Source organism: Trachemys scripta, chromosome 1 (genome assembly GCF_013100865.1).
Source record: "Trachemys scripta elegans isolate TJP31775 chromosome 1, CAS_Tse_1.0, whole genome shotgun sequence".
In the NCBI taxonomy this organism is placed as follows: domain Eukaryota; kingdom Metazoa; phylum Chordata; order Testudines; family Emydidae; genus Trachemys; species Trachemys scripta.
In genome coordinates, this window is record NC_048298.1 from 71,049,557 (window position 1) to 71,064,012 (window position 14,456).

The 14,456-nt window shown below is 37.6% G+C and overlaps 1 protein-coding gene across 1 annotated transcript in view; it reads left to right on the forward strand.

The window, feature by feature from the left end:
• PTPRQ (protein tyrosine phosphatase receptor type Q) overlaps positions 1–14,456 on the forward strand; it is a 205,334-nt gene that overhangs the window by 177,589 nt on the left and 13,289 nt on the right. Inside the window, exons 55-60 of the mRNA XM_034764828.1 lie at positions 3,140–3,166; positions 3,847–3,928; positions 9,112–9,202; positions 10,656–10,732; positions 13,987–14,121; positions 14,233–14,358. Of these exons, the coding sequence (XP_034620719.1) occupies positions 3,140–3,166; positions 3,847–3,928; positions 9,112–9,202; positions 10,656–10,732; positions 13,987–14,121; positions 14,233–14,358 (538 nt within the window). The remainder of the gene's footprint in view (positions 1–3,139; positions 3,167–3,846; positions 3,929–9,111; positions 9,203–10,655; positions 10,733–13,986; positions 14,122–14,232; positions 14,359–14,456) is intronic.

A 14,456-nucleotide genomic window follows, 5' to 3' on the forward strand; every position in this document is an offset into this window, starting at 1 on the left:
CTAGCAAGTGTCAATGGTGCTTATGAATTAAGCCTTTAGTCTACATATTCATTTCTGTAGTTTTCCATTTGGACAAAGTTGTATTTCCCTATAGATTTCAACTGATTGGCCCAGAGAGAAAGCTGAGTCTGTGTTACTATATGGTCTTCAGTTACCATTGCCAACACAAATCAGAAGTAATCTGAGAGGGATTCAGATTTTTGATAGACTTCAAAAACTCCCATATGTGAAACAATACACTGTTTAAAAAGAAAATCTGATTTAAAGCAACAAAGTGTTTAGCTTAGAGAATGCTTTATTCCCCCCCCCCCTTTAAATGGAAATGTTAAATTATCCTGTTGAAATAGGGGAAGTTGTACTTTACAGTCTGAGTATGAGTTGTACTTTTCATGATCTGATGATATTTGCATCATGATGTTTCATACAGAAGACTGGAAAGTGAGTGAAGCTGTGCTGTTGGCAGACTACTGTTTGTATATTAAAAAATACTGTAAGAAGATAAAACTGTTACCTCTTATCACAATGTTTCATTTTAGAAACATTTTAGAAAAGTTTGCAACCAAGCATCATTGTGCTATGGAAAACTCCATTGAGCTATTTTGGATGAGAACACTCATCATGGCACAGTTCACTCATTGTAAAGCTCCTTACACAACAAGGTTTCAAAAGCCTCAGATCGCGCATCTAAATCCACAGATGGGTACTAAATGGCCTGATTTTCACAGGTGCTGAGCCCCTCTGTATCACCCCTGTAGGGAGTTGTGAAAGCTTAGTACTTCTGAAAATCAGACCCTTCATGTAGGTGTCTAATTATGGAGGTAAGTGTCAAACTTTAGGCACCCAATTAGCCCAACTACTTAAAAAACATTTAGTGCTTGTGAAAGGTGCCAGATGACCAGCACTGAACACAGAAATCTTCTGGTTAGTAACACATATGTGAGCTAGAAGGAAGCACATTTTGTCTCCATGCCTATTCAGTGCTTGACTTCCCCTGTTTCACTGCCAATGAGAGTGCAAAGGATGTTGGTGATGGTCCTGTCTCAATGTTCTTGGCTGTAGGGTTCACTATATCTTGACCACAAAGTCGCTAAGTGTCATATTCTGAATGCTCATGTGATGTGTAAATTGAATATCAAATCCCAAATGACAGAACTACCAGTGCAGTAAGTTATTAAACACAAGCAGTTTCAGGGAAGTGAAGACAACAGAATCTCAGAAATTATTGAGATGTCGATTGGGACGTGACTTTTATTCCGTTGCTCCAAGGGGAAGACAGGGAATTCAAATATAAAGGAAGAGCAAGCAGCATTTTTTGCAGAATCTGCTAAGAATTTTGTCCAATAAAATTATAAAGAGAGAGGAGTGCCTGATGTTCAAAGGCTAGCATATGTGTGCCCAATACATTGGCGTAATTATTTAAGAATAGTCTCTCCTTGAGAAAACTTTAGCTCCGTGAAGCTGCCAAGGTTTATGTGCCAAGTAAATGCAGGCTTGGCCATAGAGTAAGACCAGAATACAATATGTGCTAGTGAAACTTGTGAACAGACTCCACAGGGAAGTGCTGTGTTCATGCAGAAGGTGTCAATTCTTTATCATTCTTCACTCCCTTTTTCTGCCCCTTCTGGATTTGTACCTCTGCCTTAATTGTCCTGGTTGGGCACTTTGGGTGTAATCCTGCTCCAACTGAAGTCAGTTCCAAAATTCCCTTTAACTTCAATGGGACAGAATCAAGTTCTTTGTAAGCCTTATTTTGGATACAGATTTCCTGTAATTTGGTTGCACTAGCCAGTTTACATTGTTTTGAGAAAATGACCATATCAACACAAAATATGTTGCCAGTGCACATATAGTGTAGCCTTGACATTAACTTCTCTAGTGTTATGCAGATAATTTAATAGTATATGGCTCTGCAGTTGTTTTAATATTGTTTTTGTTTCTCGTTCATATTTCCATTTCTCTTTTTCTAAAATATATTTATTACAAAGGATAGGAGACAGTGATTTTCTAAAAAATGTTAAAGTACAGCTTCTTAAAACCAAATTCTTAATAAGATTATTAAAGGAAAGCCAGATGATTATTTACAGTACTTAAAGCATTCCAGAGGTAAATATGTTAAATACATTTTAACTGGTTTAATTTCCAAGCATATGCGATTTTAGAGAGAAAAATGTTAAAGGTGTAAATTTTTGAAGGACCAAAATTTTTCATTTTGAATTTCTTTGCTAGAGATTTTTAGGCAAGATTTGCAAATCTGAGTACCTTGAAATTAGGTCCCTAAATTGATAGTGCTTGATGCACCTCTGGAAGGTGCTCACATACTACGGTGATAAGCACAGTATAAGAACCTATGTAGAAGAAAATAGAACATGTAGGCCCTGATCCTTCAATGTGCCTCAATATGAAATACCCTGTAGGATCGGCCTTTGGAGCCTAAATATGTAGCCTGATTTTCAAATTTGCTGAGCACTCAGAAACTCCCATTGAAGTTAGGTCACTTATACAGGGGCTTAAATATGGAGTTAGGAACCTACTCACCGGTTTTTGAAAACCTTTTAGCTTTAGCCATTTAGCTTCTATATAGTCATAAAACTCAAAGATTTGAAAGACGGGCACATGTTGGAGCTACAAAGGGCTTTGTGCACTTAGTAGTCTTCTTGAGCATCCCCAGAGCTGCTACGTGGTCTGGGAGGCAGGTTTCCTTTATCACCCAAATGCTCATTGCGCTACTTGGGCTTGACAGTGAGTCTCTGAATTTGCCCCTAAAAGAATGACATTAACACATTTCATTTTATACTATATCCTTAATGCAAAACAATGGAATGACCAATGTAAGTAAAGCAGTGTACCTGATGTGTGGATTTCTTGGGCCAGTGAGCATTTTTACAACAGAACATTGGTAAAATGACCTGAAGAGAATAATAGGCTGAAACTGCATCAGCTATACTTATAAATACATAAAGTAAGAGCTTAATAACACAGTTATCCAAGACATCTAAAATACAATATTATCCCAATCCATGGAAGAAATTAGTTTAGCTCTGATTCTTTAGTTATTTAAATTTTGCATCTAAAGCCTTATCAGAATGCACTCTATTCTCTGACTCACGACTTACTGCATTTAACACAATCTCTGTTACAGGTTACTTAGTTATAGAAAATCCATCAAGTAAGTTGATTAAAGATTTTTATATTATGGCTATCAATTCACTAGTTTGTTGAGTGTGAATGTGTGGTTCCTTTTTCTATGTTTATTATAAAAAACTCCAAGCTGCGTATAAATCATAAAAGCATGACTAATTGCATGGTAACTGGAGAAATGCTTTCTCTCTCTCTGGGGTGAAGCCTGCATGTCTGTGTTTTAGCTTGGGAAGTAATACAGGGATATTTAAACTCCTTGGGGTTTAAAAACCATGTCATTATGAGAATGAGGTCACTGCAATATTTTATATGTCTAAAACCTTGCAATGTATAAAATGTTTTCTGTGCAACAAAGAGATATTATTGTACTTTAGACTACAATGATAACCTTACAAACTTCATTAATATCAAAACTCTGCATCGGAATGCTAAATTTATTAAAAAACACTCCCACTCAACAGGACGTTAAAGCTAAAAACTAGATCAGGAGGAGTAATTGAGCGAGAAGATGCTCTTATTTTGAAATGCTCTAAACAAATCAAATAATCACAATGTCAGTGATTTATATAATGTTATTTTATCTCTGTAAATATCAATTATTATTAAACTGGATAACAATTTCTTTTGATAAGCCAGTGGTTAAATGAAAAACAAACAAACCAAAGCCCAACTTTCACATGTGTCTAACTCCTCTGTCTTTACTTCTAGGCCAATAAGCAAGAAATCCTTCCTACAACATGTTGAAGAACTTTGCACAGACAACAACCTAAAGTTTCAAGAAGAATTTTCGGTATGTTACTAGCAGTTGTCACAACATTGCAAGACCTCCAGTCGTTTCATGTGTCACATTTCATGTCCATTTTAAGCATGCAAGGCCATGAAGGATTCTGGCCTTGATAATCAATACCCAATTACTAGGTTGATTGTTTAGAAAGTAATATTACACTGATTTAGGTTGTGCAGTCTTCATTGCAACCTGATCAGAATTATTCACCTAGTGTGTCAGCAGAAGATGATCTTCTTTAGCCCTTCCTGCCATGAGACCATCCTCAGTAGTCAGCTAGATTGTGACATTAAAGTGATAATTCTAAAAAATTGTAGCAATATTCACGTAGTTTGAGAATATTTGGTTTACAGCAATTTTTTTTTTGCTTTACATATCATGATATTGTTCAATTTTGAAAAAAAATATTTATCAGATCTTTATGCTTAGATCAGGATATGATATGTATTGAATTGTAACTGATTGTATACAGGTTTCATTCAGATATACCTAACCACTTTAAACAACATCTTTTGCTCCAAGAATAAAAGCCCAATATACATAGCTGACATTTATTTTGTGAAAGGTTCAGGGCCTGATCATGTTCCCATAAAAGTCAATGGGAATTTTATCATTGGCTTCAATGGGAGCAAGACTGGGCCATACACTTTCATTTCTTTATATATAATAGGCCAAATCCTACTTGTCTTGCTCTTATGAAGAGCCTCAGTGAGACTGGAACTGCTCATGTGGCTGTGGTCAGCAGCATTTGAGCCAGTAACTCGGCAAGTCGTCTGACTCCTGTTGAAAAATGATTAGTTTTCAAAGCCCACATGACATCTATATAATAAATATACAATTTCAAAACTACATTTAAACCTCAACTAAACTTTTCACTGTTTTCTTAAGTAACTTCTCTTTTATGGCTATCACATTTAAATTACTTTTTACACTTTATCTTCTCTTTTTGTTATTTCAGAATCTTTATCATCATCATGTCTAACACGTGCAGTTATTTGCCATCACAAAAATAATTTGTCAATCTCCAGTGACTTTACCATTTTGGATTTATAGATTTGTCATGAATTGCTTACTATTTGGATTTATAAAAATGAAGAATCAAACAATAGACTTTTATACTACTAGATTATAATATTTCAGTTTCTCAGGGAACAACAACAAAAGTGTGAAAAGATTAATGGTATTTCCTACAGCTTTTTGGCTATGCTCCTTAAGTCTTATTGGACTGGATTTAATAATAATAAAAAAGCACCATAAAATTCTTCTGAGCAGTAATGCAGAGGAAGCCTTTTTTCAGGAGTAGAAGTGTTATTTCACTAGAACAGGAGCGATTATAATTATATTATGCATGACTGAGCAGATGAAAAGTTTTCCTAGCAATGACATGTTCACATTTTAAAGTTCATCACTGGAAAGTTTCTAATGTTACCTTTTAGGCATTAAAGTTTCACAACAATTATAGGGTTAAAGGTTACTGCATTGAAATGACTTAAAATCTAACATAAACCGTAATGTTCTATTAAGTAGTAGTAGTATGAGCATTTTTTAAAACTTAGACAAATACATGTAGCAAAAACCTAATTTAACCAAATTATTAACTGAACTCTTAATTAACCAAAGGGTATATCTGCACTGCATTGTAAACCCAGGTTAGTGGGACCTAGGCTTATGAAATCGGTGTTTCCAAGCCCATACTTGAACATCCATGCTGCACTGTAAATCGGGTCTTATAGTTGCTGGACCTAGGTCTCACAGCCATGCTAACGTGTCCATACTGCACCATGCAGATCTCCTGACTCAGATACACTGCAAAATGACAGGGATTGGACCCAACTCCCAGCAGGACTTTGGCTCTGACCCACTCCCTAGTATGGTCCTAGGACCCAGGTCCTGAGTGCTTCTTAATTCAAGTCAGACTGATTTATGTGTGGACAGAAGCAAGGCTTGGGCTCAAGTCTGAGCCAGAGCCCAGGCTTAGAGTGCAGTGTAGACATACTCAAAATTGTTATGTGCCCTTTGGGTTTGTACTATACTTCAGCTTCCCCAAGTCCAATATGTAGCAAAGATCTGCCAGATGGCTTATCTGAGGCCATCCAGCACTCGGGGCAGGTTGTGCTCCTGGTGGAGGGCATATCAGTCAACTGTGCAGACAAGGAAGCTGTAAAGAGCCATGCTAACTGGTGGTAGGCCAGCTTCACCCATTTTCTGATTCCTCAGTTTTCTAAATGTTTGGCATGTCTCCTGAGACCTATGCAAAATCAGGCTTGTGTAGTATTTGATACTGTTATGGTGAGTATTTGACAATATATTTTCTAAGTGCTATTAATGAATACCTCCAACTGCCTCCAAATATCATTTCAACAAAAGTCCCCATATTCCCATAAAAGTTATCTAATATATACAGCATAAATGAACTATCTGTAAAGTTTATAACCCTACAGAGAAACATTCCTTCTGTAACAAATCATCATTGAATTTGAGACTCCAAATAATCTTTATCCTGTGCTAAATTAATCAGTTGGGGGTGAAATTCATCCTGGTGCAGAGAGCTGGCACAAGGCCATTAGCACCAGTTAAGAGCTGTGATGGGGCAGATCAAGGCATGGGGGCATAGTTAGAGCAGCAACACAGGATGCCTCTGCACTACAGAGGGCTCTCTGCTGCAGACTCAAATTAGCAAGTTAAAGTCAGTCTCATGGGATATGCACTTAACATGGAAATAATGGCCCAAACTCCTGCAAACGGCCATAGACCTTGGGAGAATGCCTCCTCCCAACACCCTTGCTTACTTTCCCACACAAAATCCAATTACAGAAGCTTTGTGTGAAGAGAGGAGAATGTTACCCTTTATGAATACAGGAAATTATAACTTGTCCATTTCCAGCTTTACTTTCCTGCCATTATTGCATCCTGATTTCAACCCCTAGAAATCAACTGGGCTCTACCTGGGTTCAGGGGACCTCCCAAGTGTATCCAGTTGCAAGATCAGGGCATTACTGTTTTATAAATTAAAATGTTATTTACAAAAGAGAGAAACGCTATTGACTATGAAGAAAGAATCAGTTTTGGGAATGGCCACAGGTTTAATCCAGGGCAAGATTTACAACAGACATTATTAATTAGGGGATGAAACCATAGCTAAATCCATTCTCTTTCTTAACATGTGTGTTCTGTAACATGTGATAGCATTTTCTTTAGTTTTTTATTAACTTTGTGTCTGGTAACCATGTTGTTTAAGTCTTTAACATACATTGAGGTAATGTCAACTATTATGTGTAAGGAGATTTGTAAATTTAGAGGATGAATTGCTAACCTTAGAGAGTGAATAAATTCACTGAGTTGTATAGAGGCATATGGTCCTATGAAGATTAAGGGAGAGATTTTCAAAGGCACAAATGGGAGTGAGTCACACAACTCTCATTGACTTTCAATGGAAGATGAGCACCTAATTGCTCTTTGCAGTGATTTCCTCCTGTGTGATTTCACAAGAAGAGTGTGGCACTGCTAAGAGTAGAACCCTCGTCTCCTAACGCCAAATCCTGTGCCTTAACCATAAAACCATCCTTCCTTTCTAGGACAGCACCTGTAGTTGTACTATCTAGGATAAAATGATAAAGGCCATCCAGTATTGCTGGTTCAGGGCATAGACCTCTCATTAGCTGGAAGTAGGATGATATTTCCCACTGAATATAATTGCACACCATATGACACACTATGATGGTTTTGAACCCTCCTCTGAGCATCAGGTGTTAACAATTGTTGGACATAGGATACTGGACTAGATGGACTAGTTTGCTTATTGTTGGGTGGCTTGTTTCATTATGGCAATTCTTATATTTTATTACAAATATTAATAAAATCTAATAAGAAAATGAAGTACAGTAAATTATGTTGTCCTCTATAACTGAAGACATTAAGTAGGTCTGTGTGAATGCTTAAAATGAGTATTTGTGAAAAATAATTTGAATAACAAACACCATTGCTCTTTGACATTATTTATGATTTATATTATTTGCTGTTTGTGAATATCTGTACATGAAATTCTTGTCACAAGAATATTCACAGAAGGGAAAACTAACATGAAATCTCATGCAGACTTGCATTTGACAAGAATTAACATCAGGTTGTTGGCACAGCTATCTTGAAAGCTTTTCTGGCTTTGGGGATAATTCAGCCAGGGAGCAGAAATAATATTAAGTGAAGGAGGTGATCAGTTACACAGCACAAATGGCAAATTATGAATAACAAATAGTTAAAACAATAGGTACAGCTAATCATTTGTGAGCAAGCCATAGGTTGTAATATGCTTATATAAACCATTAATCAAATAATGAAGAAAAATATGAAAGTTAGTCTGGTTGTGGATAATTTGCAAACAGAAGGAAGAGTGGGTAAATTAGATCTGTCTAAGGGTTTTTCTGTATTGCCCATCACCATGGTAAATTAATGATCACACATAAATTTTGTCTCCATTTGATGGCCCATAGCAGACTTCATGGAATATTTTCCTCTTCACCCTTTTAGGTTCTAGGAAACTCTGCTTTTATATATAATATAATTTCATTAAATAAGTTCTTCCCTGCACATGATTCATCTATCTCTGCCCCTGAGTAATAGAATTCATGAACAGTTATGAAACTATGATTCACTTGCTACTGAACCCAAAATAACTCTGTCCAACCCCCTCAGGAACAGGTCAGTGAGCAATAACTAATTGCCAGTTGTCTCTATTTGATTAAATGCTCACTGGTTCTCATGCTGTGGCAAGAGCTCTCCCAAGCTACAGGAATTAGGAAAAGGCATTTCTCAAAAGTGAGGCTGAGTCACATAAGACATTGTTACCACATTATATGGCATCATGAAAAGACAGGAAAAAACACAAAAGGTGATAGTCTGACTTTATCCAGACTTTTAAAGGTGAAAGTTCATGTAAGCTTAAATTGTTCAACTTGATGGTGTTTTCTGCAGCTCTGCATCTGACACTGTTGATGTAACTAGGGTTGATGGTGAGGTGAAATGCTTCTGCGGTGTCTCCAGCTGCCCTTAGAAGTGTAACATATCATAGAACTGAAAAGTCCTTCCTTTTACCGGAATGACCATATGAGGGGAAATTATATTATTGATCCATTTGTAATACAGAACACAAAGCAAATTTAAAGGCTTTCTAACAAATATGCATTATCTTACAGGAACTTCCAAAGTTTCTTCAAGACCTTGCTTCAACTGATGCTGATCTGCCTTGGAACAGGTCTAAGAATCGCTTTCCAAACATAAAGCCATGTATGTCTTTACTAACTGGTCTCTCTTTTTTACTCTCTAACTGTAGAAGTACAGTGTATGTTTGGAATGCATCTGAATTTTTCATTTGGTCTCTCACATAAGTTACTATAATAATGTACATGTTATATTACAATTTACTATCAACTAATCTGTTTTTGTTCACTTGTTTGAGTAAGGGTTATTTGTAAATGGCTTTCAACTTGCTCTCACAAGCTTTAACATGCAGGTGCAAGAAATTTTAGCCTGAATAGTTTCTTAGCTTTGTAATTTAACCCAAGTAGCAAACTCTTTAACATTCTTCCTGGACTTTTCCCCTTAGTTAAAAGTAAGTTAAGTGTAAAATCCACATGTTTATGCATTTGTTTTCCATGGGAGCCTGGTGATGCTTTCTTACAGCTACTTGCAAATATGCTGCAAGAGTTCCATTGAAGATCAGAGTGACTGTATGATAACTTATAAGCCAAGGCTAGATTTTATCACAGGAGACAGGAGTCTGTCTCTCTGTACTCAACACTGCTTCATTTTTCAGTTAATAAGACAAGAAATGCCATTATTATTTTAAGCATTAACTGTGATGTGAGATGGGGGGCATGGCATTCCTCTGTTAATGTAGCTACATTCTGTGCTATTAACTTTACAGAACAGCTGTTCCTGTTATCTGCTGCTTGGTTCAACACATATTCTGTGCTCTAATTTACAATTGCTAAAAACTGATATTCATGTTACCCAATAACATTGTCAGAAGTGCGTCAGAAATCTTTAGTTTTATAATATCCTTTCTTTTTACTGGTTTGCAGAAGCAAATGCCAGGAAATGGATAATTGATTTCAGTATGTACCGATTCAGAATCTTTTTCACACACGACATCTTTCCTATTTTTCATCACTTCTATATACTTATAATGGGCCAAATTCTGAGGTCCTTCCTCAATTTTTACTCAGTTCTCACTTATGCCGACTTCCTGTTTTAGGGGTTTGCCTGGCTAAAGAATGAGTTAAAGCTCAATAAGGACCTCAGGACATGGCCTGGTGGTAGCAGAATATAACAGAACAAACAAATATAAATGATTAGGCCCAGGCTTGTAGTCTGATCCAGACAGAGGACCGCATCACCATTGCACCACCTCATCAAAGGCAGTTGGCTCTGCAAAGGCACAACAGGCCTGCACACCTCAGATTGCAGGATTGGGCCTTAGACGTTTGCATTAGAAATAATCATCATGAGAAAAATGCATTGAAATGTAAAGAGCAAGGAAGGAGAGTGATTATACAACCAAACAGGCTGGTTAAATAGTTCTTGGGAGTTGCAATTACTGTACTGTTTTGCCAAGGTAGATTTAATAAAATTAGCTAAACATTAATTTTGAATTCTCAGCATCATAGCAACATCTGATACATGTCACTATAGTTTACAAGTAAACATCTCAATTAAATAGACTTTATTTCTGCTATAGATAATAACAACAGAGTAAAGCTGATAGCTGATGCTGGTATTCCAGGATCGGATTACATCAATGCCAGCTATGTGTCTGTAAGTTGGAAGTCTCTCATAATGTTCATCACATTTTTTCTATTTTTATGTTCTTTTACAAAGTGACTTAAAAGGGAATATATTTTATATCAGAACATGCTTCTAATGTTTTTTCCATCTACTGCAGCTGTTGTGGCCACACTGTCACTTCCAGCACTATGAATTCATGTGTCCAAGTGTATCATTGAACATAATTAGCTTTAAAACATTTAATTTGATTTGTGCATTTTTATTGTTGGGTTGTGTTTATTAATAGTAAAACAACTGTAGTCAGCTAATTCATTTCTGGAAATTGTCTCATCCTGTTCCCATTGGAGCCAATTGTGAAAATCCCATTCATGTCAGTGGTGCTGGATATGGCGCTATTTTGTATTTCTTAGTTAAGGATTTTGGGGTATTGTATAAAAGATGCTATGTAAAAATAAATAGAACTGAACTGAATATTCCTGTAACAATAGATAACATGTTTTTATGCTATTTTATTTTATCCTTATTATTTCATGCTAATTTTGATGAGGAAAAATTTAAATATGCCACCTGACAACACAGTAGCTGTGATATTGTTCAATGACATAGCTGCTACCAAAATATTTTAATACAATTGAATAAGCTGATGTGTTCGAACATAGACAAAATAGATTATTAAAATACTCTGTTGATGGAGGGGAGGTAGCACAGTGTCTCTTTCCTCCAGTCTTTCTGCAGAACAGAATAGATGTCATTCCCACCCTGCTCCAAGTAATGCCTTCCCTAGAGTTTGGCCCTATTGGTAACTCAAGTAATAATAGCAGAACATTTCTCCCCACACTTATCTGTTTCTCAGGGTTTTCTGCAGGATCTCCCTGTCTCTGCCCTTATTTCCCTGAACCATGGTAATGCCCCCCTCATGCATCCTGGTAAAACAATCAAGCTATCCCTCTTGCAATTATTATTATAATTATTTATTGTTTTTATTACAGTGGCCCCAACTGAGGTCAAAACCCCATTGCACTACACACAGTACAAACAAAATAAGAGACAATTTGTGCCATGCAAGTCTTCCCATATAAATAGATGAGACAGCAAAGAGTAGGTAAAAGAAAATAGTATTATCTCCATGTTACAGACAGGAAACTGAGGCACTGAGACTTGCCCAAGGTCATACAGAAAGTCTGTAGCAGAGCTGGGTATTGAACACTGGTCTTCTGAGTCCTGACTCCCATCCCACTGTTTTAAACATCATCCTTCCTTTCTATTAGTCAGCAAAACTTACTCATCACTTTATACAGTGTTCTAACAGGGTGGGTCAACAGAAAAGACCTTCCGCCCTGTTACAAATCCTGTTACACAGCTGTAGTACTGTTTGCCATGCTCCGGGCCTCTGAGGTGGTGTTCTGAGTAGAGTTGAAGGGTACGATTTATCCGGGATTGATATATCGCATCCCGAATGCGCTCACCGTTGACTCCGGAACTCCACCAGAGCGAGCGGTGGTAGTGCAGTCGACGGGGGAGCCATGGCCGCCGATCCCGCACCGTGTCAACCCCAGGCAATTCGATCCAAGATACTTCAACTTCAGCTACGCTATTCGCGTAGCTAAAGTTGCGTATCTTGGATCGATCCCCCCCACCAGTGTAGACCAGCCCGAAGATGGACAGGTCTCCACTCTTCCCCTCACTGGCTAGCATTCAACAGCTGATGCTGGGAAGCTCACACAGCACCTTCAAAAAGGCTGCGGAAAGTGCTACTGCGAAGAGCTCTCCCATGCAGGCATTTTTGCTTGCTTCTGACTTATGCAGGCATAATGCCTTTTGTCACCATTGATGGGATATTGCAGCTGCCAAGCCCACCAATTCTCAGAGCTATAACTTTGCTCTTTATAGATCTCTCTCCCTTTCTCTGTGTGTGTGTATATATATATATACACACACACACAGAGAAAGGGAGAGAGATCTATAAAGAGCAAAGTTATAGCTCTGAGAATTGGTGGGCTTGGCAGCTGCAATATCCCATCAATGGTGACAAAAGGCATTATGCCTGCATAAGTCAGAAGCAAGCAAAAATGCCTGCATGGGAGAACTCTTAGCAGTAGGTAGATAGATAGATATAGAGAGAAACACCTTGTATATACTGTATAATAAGTGGGAATTTGAATGCTACTTTTATTTTTATTGGTTCACCCACGAAGGGAGAAAGCAAATAATTAACTCAGAGCTTTGCGTCCCTGAGTTATAGCTCCTCACTTCACTGTTCAACTAGGGAGGATTAGTGTAGTTTCCCACTGCCACCTGTTATGTATATTATATATCAAATAAATAACAGGCAGCTGTGAATTATAGGACTGTAATTCCATTGAGGAGTTTTGATGAGGCTAATAAACTTTTGCACTGTTTGTTCTGTTTAATTACCAGAACTCCATGATGGACTATCAGCTCTGCAATGTAACATTTATTTTTTTAATTTTATATAATGCATAGAGCTCCTGGTGCACCAATGGCCCCTTTAAGAAAACTGGTTCCATCCTGTGGAAGGACAGCCAAGGGGCACATGTACTGCAATCTCTGCTTGAAAAAACTGCTCTCATGCTTTTAATTCATTTTAGAATTATGTACAAAAACAGAAACCAAGATCATCCCTTCCATGGAAAAACCCACAGGGTGACTTCAGGGGATCCTCTCTCAGAGAGAGACTTAGAACATCACTTTTCAGGGCTGAGGTTCCTCCCAACCCTTTGGCAGGAAAAAGGCCACCTCTGAACCTGGGCTGATCAATTGGAGGACAAGACAATGTATGTGGGCTCCCACCAGCTCTGGATCCGTAGCAGTTTTGCACTAATAGAGCTGCACAACCATGCCCCCAGCCACAGCTGCCCCAAGATCATGGGTGAAACTCTGCAGTAAAGGTAATACAGCCATAGGCTGTAACCTTGGGATATTTTGAATGACTGTAAGTAGCCATGACTTCAATTTAACATATTTTTAAAGGATGCCACTTCCAGTAGCACAGGGCCTCTAAAGTATTTGGGCATTGGCTGAGATCAGACCTACTCAATGGAAAGAATCTCACCTATTGAATTATCCACATCACTTAGGCTATCCTTGGAGGTTTCCAATGCAACAACTTGGCTGGCCTATCCCTGTTTAATGTATATATCTGACAAATTCACAAACTCTGTTGATATGGTGGCAGGCATAATTATGAGTCATACACACACACACACACACACAAACACTTTTTGTTTGTGTATATACATATATATTAAATGTTTTCATTGTAGGGCTACTTGTGTCCAAATGAGTTTATTGCTACTCAGGGACCATTACCAGGAACAGTAGGTGATTTCTGGAGAATGGTGTGGGAGACTAGAGCAAAAACGCTGGTGATGCTTACGCAATGTTTTGAAAAAGGACGGGTAAGTTACTGGCATATCAGTTAACAATGCATGCAATAACTGTCAATTATATATGCTTTCTATCAGAATTATATATGTTCATTGTTAATAAGCAGTGTCCTCTGACTGCAGGTAAGATGTCACCAATACTGGCCAGAAGACAACAAACCAGTGACAGTGTTTGGAGATATAGTGATTACCAAATTAGTGGAAGATATTCACATAGACTGGACTATCAGGGATCTAAAAATTGAAAGGGTAAGGGAAAAGTGAAAAATGCTTTTATAAAAATACACTCTTAAATCCCAGTGAATGTCAAATGTGTTCCATCCCACTCAGCTGTCCCTAAAAGTTCT